The sequence below is a fragment of the Castor canadensis genome, chromosome 3 (assembly GCF_047511655.1).
Source record: "Castor canadensis chromosome 3, mCasCan1.hap1v2, whole genome shotgun sequence".
Taxonomy (NCBI): domain Eukaryota; kingdom Metazoa; phylum Chordata; class Mammalia; order Rodentia; family Castoridae; genus Castor; species Castor canadensis.
Genome location: NC_133388.1, coordinates 190,447,738 through 190,460,600, shown reverse-complemented (window position 1 = coordinate 190,460,600; position 12,863 = coordinate 190,447,738). Strand labels below are relative to the sequence as shown.

General features: G+C 50.0%; 1 protein-coding gene across 8 annotated transcripts in view; it reads left to right on the top strand.

Moving 5' to 3' along the window:
• Window positions 1-12,863, top strand: part of St3gal1 (ST3 beta-galactoside alpha-2,3-sialyltransferase 1) — a 90,217-nt gene that overhangs the window by 58,499 nt on the left and 18,855 nt on the right. For all 8 annotated transcript variants that reach the window (XM_074069267.1, XM_074069265.1, XM_020174460.2 and 5 more), the window contains one exon: window positions 7,519-8,340. In XM_074069267.1, coding sequence (XP_073925368.1) covers window positions 8,035-8,340 — 306 coding nt within the window. In that variant the 5' untranslated portion in view covers window positions 7,519-8,034. The remainder of the gene's footprint in view (window positions 1-7,518; window positions 8,341-12,863) is intronic.

The window sequence follows — 12,863 nt, the reverse complement described above, 5'->3', positions numbered from 1 at the left end:
GAGGCTTCCAGCTCCTGCCTCTCAGAGGGAGCATGGAGGAGGCTGAAGAATGGTCCCCTCCAGTAGACAGTGGCCTCGGCTGCAAACAGAGCTGTGCACCTGTGAATGATCCTGTGTAGAGGCAGATTCCTCCCTTACACCTGATCCTGTTCTTTGATCTTAACTACATGTTCATAGAGTTCTCCTGGAAGGTTTCTGAGTATCTTCAAATCACAGATCCCTGGTGTGTGACAGCCAGGGAGCCATGGGACGTCAGCAAGGAGAAGGTGCTTCAACCAACATCAGCAGCATGAGACCAAAGATGCCCCTTAGCTACAGGCAGGTGCATGGGTGGCAGGAGTCGTGGGGACAGGACTGGGTCTGTCCACCCTGGCCAGGCTTCCAGGCAGCAGCACTCAGCTCTGAGTCACCGGCCGTTGTGTCTCATTATGTAGATTGTCCAAATGAGGAATTAAAGCAGAAGTGAGACACAGCCCCGCCTAAGAACACAGAGGCCCCAGGGACTGCTGGGTGGGCATGCACTGTCCAGTGCTGGCCTCTTCTTCCTGGAAACCTTGTCTAGCACAGAGCAGATGTGTCCTGTGTGAGAAAGGAAGGGAAAAGGGAGGGAGGCGGATGTCTAGACACTGATCCCAAATCTGAGATAACATTGTGCTTCATGAGGAAGATCTGAATCCAAGCCAGCAAGGAATTTCCTGGGTGTATGAACTCAGTCAGTCACTTCCTTTTCTGGGCCTCACTTTCCTCATCTGTAAACTGGTGGCAAAGATGACTGTGTGTACTGAGCATCTTAAATGATGGGCATTTCTGCACTTAATCCTCATGCATCCCTTTGAAGAGATGTGGTTGCCCCCATCTTGAGGTATAGAGCTAAGCCCAGCCAGGTAGACTGACTTGGCCAGGGTCCCTTGGCAATGAAGGGGCAGATCTGGCATGCACACCCAGCCTGGCCCACCCAAGGCCCTTGTTCTGTTCACTGCCCAGTCAGTGCAAAAGGCTGCTGCAGGCGCCAGTGGGAGGCAGCTGGAACAGTGAATTGCAAACTGCAAAGAACAGGTCGGCCCCATACAGCAGGGCACCCGGATGTTCCACAGGTACATGCACAGGAAGGAGAAGCCAGAGTGCCTGGTAAGAGGGAAGTGGGACCATTGGAGCCACTTTGAGGAAGCTTTCTGAGGAGTCAAAGCCAGCTGCACACTCCTGGGCTAGACCCTGGGGCCCCCACACACCCACCTCACAGCCTAGCTGCCTCCTGACCTGGGACACAGCTGTTGCTGTGCTCTCTGGGCCTGGGAATCCCTGAAAAAAGAACTCTGATCTTCTGTCCAGTGCATTAGATCCTTCCCTGCTGGTTCTGGGGGTCCCTGGCCACTGTGGCAGAAAGCAGGGGTCAGCTGTCCAGGGCTTGGAGGAACAGAGACAGCTAGTGCAGCTGGTTGGAATCAAGGTCATGTTACCCCTGGCTTGTCTTCTTCCAGGCCTGGTTTCATTTGGTCTTTAATAACCCTGACGGTGGGACAGGCGAGGATTCTGTTGGGCTTTTTTTTTTTTTTTTTTTAACAAATGAAAGTCTGAAACTTAGGGAGGAGGAACAGAATTGGCCTGTGTAGCATACTCACTCTGCACCTGGAGCTGAGATGGTCACTTTTATGCAAGTCATTTCATCCTATGACAGCCCACTGGGTGACATTATTTGTTCCACCTTGTGGATTCAGGAACCAAGGATCACAGTGGTGGAATGCATGGCCCTTGACACACAGGAACTGTATGTGGTCTGCCTGTGACATTTTTCATTCTGACGTCTGTTGGCCAGGATCCAGTAACAAATTCCTTACACAGCCTGGGTAGACGTTTCCAAGTGTCCAGTGAGCAGACTGGGATGGAAGCAGTTTGGGAAAGGGTCTTTTTTCTTCATAGCAGAGTGAGGCCTTCTGCTGGCCAGGTCTTCCTCTCTGTCACCCTGTGTAAGCTAGCCAGCCAGGACCCCAAAGGTTTGGACATGGAGGATCCTAGTTTGTAGAAAGTAGGAAGTTCCCAGCAGCTGAATTCTCAGAAAGGGTGACAGTGAGTCCTAAAACTGGTGAGTGAGCAGGGTAATCTGACAAAGGCAGGAGCAACAAAGGCTGGATCTCCTCAGGGCATGGAGGTTGTGGCTGCGGAGGGAGCCTGTTCACCTGCCCCTTCCACCCTCTGTCTGCCCACAGCTGCAGTGAGACTTGCCACTGGGCCTCTCTGTGCCTCACCCTCTCCTCTGAATCTGCCAAGCCCCTAACAAATACAGGCACCACTCCAGACCCCAGGGACATGGAGGGACAAAGAAAGGACGCTGTGGCTTCCACATCTGGATATGGCAGAAGGATGTGTGAAACCTTTTTTCTCACTGATGACCAGAGAGGCTGGAAGCCAGAAGCCCAGCTCTCAGAAGGGACTTGAGAACAGCCAAGGCAGCCAAGACCTGACGGGCGAGGATCCCTGGAGAAGGGAGATGAAGTAGGGTGAGCTACCATTCCTCGCTCCTTGCCTGCACGAGGCATGAAGCCGGGGGCCCAGGATCTGCGGTTTGCCGTCTTGTAGATTCACAGTCGAGAGCTGACTAGGTGGACAGAAAGATGCAGTGAGTGAGCGAGCGAGTGAGTGAGCGAGCGAGAGCAGGATCACTTAAGGTAGCTGAAATCGAAGGGACCAAGACTGAGAGCAAAGAAGATCACAGAGAAAGAAGCACTCCCCTCTCCAGCCGTTTTCTGGAATGTAAGTGGCATGGGGCTAGAGTTTTAAGAACCCAAGCTGGAATAGCAGCCGAGAAGCAGAAAAGCTAATCTGAGCTTATGGCCATCTCACAGTGCAGGGGGCGGACGTTGGAGTGAGAGCAGTAAGGAGGGGCTGTCTTGCTCACTCCCAGGCTCTCCTTTGAGAAGGCGGTGCCCCAGGGCTAAGGGCCACCCAAAAAGAGGCCGGGTGTCATGGAAGGTAAGGCAGGACCCCATTTGGAACATGGAGTAGCCCCTGCTCTGTCACCTTCAGGAGAAGACAGATCCTCTCTGAGTGAGGATAACCATCCAAAACCTCCCTGGATGTGTGTGAGACCCAGTGCAACAGCAAACAGAAATGCCATGTGACAGGCCAGATGACCGAGAAAGAGTAGAGAAAACAGGTCATATGTGAACCAGCTATCGCGGAGCATTACATATGCACTTTACAATTACTGTGATGAGTCATGGCTGGAAGATAGATGACAAGATGGAGAGATTTACCAGAGAACTAAAAATTAATGAAAATAGTCGGATTGTGCTGGGTATGGTGGTAAATGCCTGTAATTCCAGCTACTTTGGAAATGGAGGCAGGACGATCAAGGTGTGAGACCAGCCTGGGGAAAAGTTATTGAGACCCCATCTCAAAAGCAAGCTGAGCATCTGTGATCCCAGATACCCAGCAGACAGCAGGGGTAGAATATCAAGGTCAGAGACCATGCCGGCAAAAAAGCACAAGATCCTGTCTGAACAAACTAAGAGGACTGAGGTCCTGAGTTCAATCCCCAGTACTGCCAAAAAAAAAAAATAATAATCAGACGGACATTGTAGAACTGAAAAATACAAATGAAATGAAGAATTTAATGCTGGTAGATTAGGCACAGCAGAAGTGAGGACAATTGAGGTAGTATCCATCCCAAGTTGGGAAAATACCAGTAAATCAAAGCCAAGGAAACTAAGAACAGATGAGTGAAGATAAAGCTGTAGCTACAATGAAAGCCCTAGGAGGAGGGAGGAGCTGGGGTCTGAGTGCTGTGTGACCTGGGAGAGGTCACTTGCCTTCTCTGATGATCCTCCGTCAGTGGATTAAACATTACATGAGTGTGGTCGCCACACTCTTTCTTAGAAGCATCAGTGGCATTTCCCAGCAGCAACAATCCCCAGCAGCAACAATCCCAGGAGCTCCTTGCTGAGCTGGAGGGCATCCCAGCCCTGGTACCTATTGCCTGCTCTGTGTTTATTAAAATTCACAGCCCCAGCTGTTCACTTACTTGGATGTCCAAGAGTTTTGAGCAAGTGTCAGCCACTGTGATTGTCCCCCGTTCTGTGACCGGGGGCTTTATCTTCATCGGGGGCTCCTTAAGGGATGCTCACTTCTGAGTCCTCACAAGGCTTCCTCACCACAGCACTGCCGATCTGCCAGCCTGTCACCTGCACATGCCTTGTGCCTGTGAGCACATACCTGTGGCCAGTGAGGTTGAAGAGGACCGAATGGCTTCCTCTTCTCCTCTCTCTTTGCACGGCCTCTTCCACTGCACACTTGGCCCCCTCAGTCTTGTTTCTGCTCACCGGGGCTGGCGCTCCCCCTGCCTCTCAGAGTGCTGAGCACAGGGGCCAGGGGAGGGGTGACCATGCTGGCTTTTCCACTGTGGTCTCACCCAGGGCTTTGAAAAGTGATCATTGGTACCAGCCCCGGAGCCTCTGCTGCTCACAGGATCCAGGTGAGCACCATGACCTTGGCCTGTGGGGATACAGCTGCGGGATGCTCCAGAGATGGGGTGCCACCATGGGAGCTTCTGCCCCTCCGGGCCCTCCGTCCCAACTCCAACCGCACCCCTGCGTCAGACCTGAGGATTTGTCTTTCACACCACATCGGTGTCCTGGGATCTCACCTCCTACCACACTTTTAGTCGCTCAACTCATCCCATAGGTTAAGGAACTCAACTATGCCATGATATGGGGTCAGAAAGACCCTGGCCATTATGAAGAAAGATGAAGTGAGACCATACCATCTTTTTGCTCAGATTCTCCAGTGAGACCCTCATCAGGTAGAAAAATCAGTCCAACACACTCCTACCTTACCTTTAAGGCCTGGCTGCTCTGGTGCCCTCACAGCTCCTCCCTGATCCAGCCTTACCAGCCTTTCTCCCAGTGGCATTGGGATCTGTAGATGCCTCTAAAGCTTTCACTTCGAGCCTTTCATAATGCATCACAGTCACCTAGCCTGGGGCCTGCAACATCATAGGGACCAGCAAATTTGCAGAGAACTGGATAAAGGACTTTGATGGACTGATGGCCTGAGATGTGAGCAGAATCTTTCATCAGCATCATTTTTCACTTGAAGAAGTGGTTCAGAGAGGTTAGGTCACTTGTGCTTGGTCACACAGCCTGATAGAAATGAAAATCTTTTGTCTCTTAGTCCATGCCTTTTTGTTCAGCTCTCCCTCTGGGTTGCCAACCCTTTTGTGTTTCTTCATTTCTGTGTTCCTTCTGACCACAGGGAGCTTCTTCAAGCACAAAGTGTGTGTTCAAGATGACAGGGCCACAGCCATGAGCATCCATGAGCATGGAGCTCCCGTGCAGGAAGGAGAGAGGAGTTAACAAGGCAGTCACAGTGAATTTTGGGTCCCTGGGAGCCAGAGAGATCCTACATCTCACCCCAGGAGTGTTGGCTTCCATCCAGAGCCAGTGCCAGCCATGCAGGACAGACTGTGTTTTCTGGACTGTGGGGACAGCCTGGACAGGACCCAGAGGCAGAAGCAACTGTGACCTGGGATCAGTCATGTTGCTTCAAGCTACAAATAATCTGCTTTACACCATAAAGACTGCTTATTCTCTAGCGTAACTGAAAAGTCAGGGTGCAGAGCAAGCTATAGGTGTGGCTAGATCGGGGATTTTATACCATTTGTCTGGCTCTTGTTCAGCTCTAACCTATTGTGTGTGGACTAGCCTAATGGCCAGTATGACAGTGACCTCCACAATAAGCCAACCAGAGCAAAAGCAAGTTTCTTCCCTCCTTACAAAAGCTCAGGACTTCACTTTGGATGAATTAGGACACATATCCACTCTGGACCAGGGACTGCAGTAAGAGGTGTGGGAACTGTCTGCAAGCTGCACAAAGCCTGCATGGAGACAAGGGAGGTTAATCTAATTCAAATCACCTTTGCCCCGTGATGGGGGGTGGGCATGGAACAACTGTGGACATAACTTGTTTATGAACATGAGTCGAGGAGTCAAGATGTCAGGAGAAGTGAAAATGGGAGCAGTGAGCAAGTTCTGGGCACCATGACTTTGCCCATGAACTAGGAGCGTGGACTGCCCTGCTGAAGGCAGAGCTCAGTGTAGAGTCACACTAAGCCTTAAGGCCTGGCTGTCTCCAGAAAGGCACTGTGCATTTAACCTGGTTCCAGTTCCCCTTCTTTCTATGGAAAGGTAGCTCCTTTACCCCCTATCAGCTGCCACTGTTCTGGAAACAGTGTGCTGCTCATTGCTGCTCTGCACTCTGAGAATGGACAGGGGCAGACAAGTAGAGGCTGGAATGCTTTTCCAGTGAAGACCAAAGACAGCATGCTCCAGCACTGGGAGTGAGCACAGCCATGCCACAAGGGAGCCCCAGCAAGACAGTGAGCACTGAGGATTTGCCATGGGCAGTCTGCTTTCTTTGACAGAAAATACTCCTTTCTCTTCCTCTGTATCACTCCAGCTCTGATAGTCTGTCTGATGATCAAGACAGGTGTCACAAGTCAGGCTAGTGGTGCACACCTGCAATCTCAGCACTCCAGGGGCTGAGGCAGGATGATCGTGAGTTTGAGGCCAGTTTGAGCTACATAGGAGGACACATACCAAACAGTATTGCGTCCTGAGTAGAGCCCCCAGCCCCTGTTGCTGGTCCCCCATCCCCTCCAGATGTGAGGGCACTGTGAGTTTAGATCCAAGTCCCACTTCCTCTTCTCTCTGTCACCTCTTCAAGTCATTTAATCTCTCTGAATATGTTTCTACCAAGATAAACAGGGCACCAGGTACAAAACTGGCAGTACACATTCAATGGAGGATGATCTGAGGAGATACCTCTGCATGAATAGATGCTCTCAGCTCTTAGTGTATTGTCAAAGAATATTCACTCATTCATATATTGAGAAAGGGACATTCAAGTTTAGCAGTTTGACAGACTGGAGTTCATTATGCCTTCGCTTCGTAGCCATTCTGTAAGTATGGCTTTTATTATCTCATTTCACAGAAGAAACTGAGGGCCTGTTAAGGTGGAATGTCTTCCCCAAGGCCACACAGTTGCTCAACCAGAACTTGACCAAAGGACATGTAAAGCCCTTTTGTGGAGCCTTGGCTAAGTGGCAGACCTCAAATATCAGAGTAGGTAGAAGCCCGGACCACTCCCTCTGTGAGATGTTTTTGTTCTTGTTGGTGTTATGAAATCCTGTAGGAAAGCGAGAATCTAGAGAGGAAGGCAGGTGGCATTGCTTCACGATCTCCTTATGCATCCACACTGCCTCTCATTGGCTCATTTCAAATGTTGGTGCGGAGTGTGTTAATTGCACTAGATTCTGGCCGGAGGAGAGGTGGATGGGACACCCATGTCCCATAGCAACCTTGCAGACAGACAGTAGCATCCCACTGAGGCTCAGGAGGGTTGACAAATGGCCTGTTGGCTCCCAGCAAGGGTGCCTTGGAATGTCTTTGGTTGAGGTGTAGGGAGAGAAGTGTTTTTCATAGCAAGGTCACAGAATTTCACCTGTCTTCCTCCTTTTCTTTGCAGATGACTGACAACCTCTGTCCCTTTGTTGAGATGCCTGCTTAACCCTCACCTCCCTGGGAGAGACGAGATTCTGATTAAGGGTCTTCACAAAGCACACTTTCTGGAGAAAGGTGGCCAAGTCAGTGTCCATGCTAAGACCCTGTCTTCCTGCTTCTCATTTGAGGGTCCCTGGCCTGCCACAAGATTAACGACTCCTGAACCCCTTTGGGTGAAAAAGAAAATCTCTGTCATCGTGGTGATAAAGCTTCACCAAGAGACACTCTCAGCTCTCAGGCTGGCAGAAGAGGTGGGCTACTTTATTTCCTAAATGATACAGGGCCAGCACACTGTGGATGGCCTTTGAGTGCCACACTGGGATGTCCAGAATACAGGGCTGGCTGCTTCTCTGTGGGACTGAAGTCAGCCTGAGCAGCCTTTGAGGCCTCCTTGGGGACCCCTGTCTCCTCTGGCCACACCTGCATCTCTGGAATTTTCTTCAGACTTTCTCAGCTAGGTGGGATTTCACAGAAAGTGAAGATGGTGGTCATGAGAAAGAGAATCTTTAAGTTGCTCACCTTCCTTGTGCTACTCATCTTCATCACCTCCTTCTTCCTCAACTACTCCTCCACCGGGGTGCCAACCACCTGGTTCCCCAAGCAGATGGTTCTGCATCTCTCAGCGAACCTCAGGAAGCTTATCAAGTCCCAGCCATGCACCTGTGCACACTGCATCAGCCAGAGCAAGGTCTCAGACTGGTTCGACCAGCGCTTCAACCGGACCATGCAGCCCCTGCTCACCGTCCACAATGCAGCACTACAAGAGGACACCTACCAGTGGTGGATGGTGAGGCTGGTGGGGATCAGCTGGTGAGGGGGCTCCCAGAGCCAAGTGCAGGCCTTGTGTGGCCCTGGAACCCCACCAGGTGTTGGGCAGCATTCAGATTACCATTTGTTCATTCATTCGTTCAGCACCAGCCATTGTTGAGCCTCTATTATATATAAGCCAGAGCAAGCATTTTGAATTAGCTTCTTTGGCTTAAGAAAACAGAAGTATATTGTCTCATAATTTGGAGCCAGAAGTTTGAAATGAAGGCACTGGTAGGTTTGCTTTCTCCTGGAGGCTCCAAGAGAGAGTATGGCCCCCATGTCTCTGTTAGCTTGTGTGGCTGCTGACTGTCCTTGGCATCCCATGACTGTGGCTACACCTCTCCAGTCTCTGTCTCTGTCTTTAGGTGCCTTCTTCCCTGTTCTCCTGCTGTCTTGGGTCTGTCTCCTTCTCCGAGGACACATGCCTTGGATCTAGGGCACACCCTGAGTCCAGGCTGACCTCATCTAGAATGCCTGCCACTTAGTCTTCAGAGTCCTTGTCCAAAGAGGGCCACATTCTCAAGTTCCAGGGACTGGAGTATCAGCCTACTTCTTGGGGATATTATTTCACCCACTGCAGGTATCAAAGGGCTAGAAACATTATTCTCATGGAATTTTATTCTAGCCAGTTGATCAGAAACAAAGTAAATACAGTTGTCCCTCAGTATCTGGAAATTGGTTCCAGGTCCCTTCAAACACCAAAATCTTGCCTGGGTCCATTATATAAAATGGCAAAGTATTTGCATATAACCTGTGCATACTGTCCAGTGTACTTTAAATCACCTCTAGATGACTCATAATGCCCAGCACAGTGGAAGTGCTGCATGATGTTATACTGTATTGCTTTGGGAATAATGACAGGAAAAACTGTATATGTTTGGTATGGATGCAGTTTTTGTTTTCAGATATTTTCTATCTGTGGTCAGCTGAATGCTCTGTGAACACAGAGGGCCAAGTGTGAACAAGGGAGGCTCATATGTAAGAGCCTTCCAGGTCAGATGAGGTTTAAGACAGTGAGACACATGCATGGGCTGGTCTGTAAATTAGGTCGTCAGGGAGGACTCTGTGAAGGCAGGACTTGAACTGAGATGCAAATGCAGAGAAGGCACCGGACATGGAAAAGTTCTGAGAATGGACCATAGGTTCCTGGAATTGTGTGTGTAAGAGTCCTGGGGTGACCCAGGCTGGGTGTCCTGGAAGAGTGGAGAAGCTTGGTGTGACTGCAGTGCCTGAGAGTGGAGTGCTAGGAAAGAATATCCAAGAGAAGGCATGCCCCTTGGTGGAGAGTCTGGGGTTTTTTCCAAGGGCAGCAGGAAGCCATTGCAGGATTCTACTCAGCTTAGTTCCATGATCTGACCTGGTCATCTGAGGGGTCATTGGGGTTGATGAATACAAAATAGATTGAAGGGGAACAGGAAATATTCATCCATTCCATATTCATTGAGCACCTACTGTATGCAGGCACCAATATATAGCAATAGAAAAGACACATTCTTCCTCTTCTTGGGCCACAGAGGTTCAGGAGGGAAGGGAAAATGCAGGGTGATGGGTGCTGTGTAGGAAGTGAGCATTGGAAGGACAAAACCCAGTGGACAGAGAGCTTGCCCTCTTTAAGCACCTCATAGAGGATTCAGAGGAGATCTGGGTCTGCTCCAGATGAAGCCCTGGGGAAGGGTCTGCAGTGGGCATTGGCCTAAAAGCATGGGGACACAGGACGTGTGGGGGAGTTGAAGAGAGAGCATTGTGGCTGAAGTCCATCTGTGGCTGGGACTGTTAATGCCTCTCATGGAGCTGAGTGTAGCTGAGACACCCAGGGAAATCTTCAAGAGGGGCAGAATTTCCCAGTGGCCTTTGCTTGAGGTTACCCCTGTGCAAAAGGGGCATACATTCTCTGTGATGTGGCCCAAGGACAGCTGCAGCAGGGAGGGACACACTGAGCTGGGGCTTGGAGCCTTGGTGGCCTTTGCTGAGCACTGAGTACAGCCCTGGCTGGATTCCAGGGAGGCAGCAGACAGTGGGACAAGCAGAGCCTTGCCTGCTCAGAGACTCTGATGTCTGCTGACAGAGGCTGTGAACTAAACTAAGCCTGAAAAGTGTTAGGGCTGGGTCTCAACCTTGACCCTGTTGACATTTGACTGATACAGCCAGTGTCCCAAGGGGGAACAATCTAGTGCAGTGCAGCTCTCAAGCTCTTGCTGGGTCAGGTTCTTGTTTAGGGAGAGATGAGGGAGACCTAGGGCCAACACCTCAAGGAGATAGATGCCTGCTCATGTAGAGGGAGTTGGCCCAGTGATTGTACCCTGAAAACATCACCCTCCTCTTTCCACTTGGTTGGGTGCCTGCTGTCACCTTGCTGCCTGCCCTCCTTGGCCCTCATTCAGTCCAGACAGCACTGGTGTTCCTTGGGATACCAGCATCTCTGCTTTGGCCCTGCCTTCAGGAAGCTGGCTTAGGCCACTCTGCTTCCTCAAGGACTTAGGACTCCCAGTCAGCAAGCATCTATGGAGTGCTGATTGGTATACAAAGAAATATACTTGACAACTAGTCAGGAAAATAATAGACAGATGGGTCTCCAAACTTCTTAGCATCCTGTCATGTGCCTTATCAGTGGCCTTGGAGTTCTTCTCTCATCATTTACAAAGGGCTGAGAAAGAAAAAACATTCTGTCACAGGGAAAACACTGATGTTCCAATGGTGACCCTCCAGAGCTCAGTCAGTGGTGTGTGGAAGATTTAGGGTGCTGGTTTACAGAAAGACATCCAGGTTTTCCACCGAGTCCTTGGCTCTACCACAGATGCTTTTCCAGTTGACCTCATCTGAGTACCTTCCTGGGTCAAGGTCTTGGTCTCATCTTTAACCAGACCTGAGATCCCTGGGGTGTGGGCTGCATGTTGCTAGGTGACACATGGGCAAGACATAAAGGAACACTGCATGGGAGCAAGGCTCTATTCTTGCTGTCATGATGCCCCTCTCAAGCCCTTCCCCACCTTCAGGCTAAGTGAAACCAGCAGCAGCACTGGCCACAATGGAACAGTGCCGTTCTGTGTTTGTTATAGTGAACAGTTATTCTTTACCTCCACCGAGAAATCCCTGTTTTCCATTTGTAGTAGGCTGTGAGGTTTCCTTTTCAAAGAAACTTTTTAATCCTTAAGTGAGTCATTAAAGAAAAGTAAGTCAGCAATGGTCCTTTGAGACTGTTCAATGCAGTGTGTTCTCACCAGGCAGAGTGCTGGACATGCCTGCAGCCTAGATCCTCAAATAACCTTGAATCTTCTGCCCTGTGGTTTCCAGATAAAGCAAGTGTGCCATGCATGTGGCAGGTGCTCAGTAAATACCTTTGTTCCAAGAATGTGACACATGCAGTACCATGCCCCTGTGGTAATGGAGCGTCCGGGGCACATCTTCATGAGGAGCACAGAGGCCCTTCCTAATGGGAACCCCCAAGATTCCACAGGGAGTCTGGTTTCAATCCTCCACCCCAGGGGACCCAGCCAGTGGCCCCCACACTGCCAGGAGCAGTGGCACTGCCTGGAGCCTGGTAAACAGCAGGCAGATCCCAGGTGATGGTCTACATGTTCAGTGTGGAGTAGTTCTAGGTGTTCTCAGAAGCAGGTGTTTGATCTGACACCTTTTTTAATCTAAATGGAAAATATGCATAGACTAATATTTGTCCCATGCACACCACTGGTAAGTGTAAAATACGATGACACTCAGTATGCTCATTGTGCTGTATGACTGTCACCCTACCTATAGTAAGCCCTTTTCACCATCCCTGGCAAAACATCTATGCCTGAAACACTGACTGCCTCTGACCCCCTCTGCCAGCCCCCAGGAGCCACGATTCTACTTTCTGTCAGTGAGTTTGGCCTCTGGATAACACTCATGTAACTAGAATCATCCCCTTTTCACTCTGGTTATTGTGGAGATTGGGTCTCACTTTTTGCCTACGCTGGCTTCCCTTTTAAGCTTCCCACGATCCCTGGAATGACAGAACTGTAGCACTATGCCTATCTTTTTTTCCATTGAGATGGGGTCTGGAAAAATTATTTTGCCTGGAACCATGATCTTCCTGATATCAGTCTCCCACATAGCTTGGGATGAGAGGCATTCACCACTTTGCCCAGCTATCAGGTGAGATGGAGGTCTCATAAACTCCCAGTCTAGGGTTGACCTTGAACCATGACCCTTCCAATCTCAGCCTCCCAAGTAGCTAAGATTACAGGTGTGAGCCAGTAGATGCTCAGCTTTCTTCTTTTTTTATTATAACTATATCAGCGGATGCGAAGTGTGGTCCAGGTAATATCTTGCATTTTCCCCACAGCACATTGTGTTAGTCCATTTTTCATTACTAAAATTAAATACTGAAGGCAAGCTACTTTATAAAGAAAAGAATTGGCCAGGAACCCATCTAAAATAGCAGAAGTGGAGTTTTGTTCTCTGTGTCCTCACTCAGCTCAGCTGCTGGACTATGAGTAGTTAGGAAGCCACCGGACACACTGT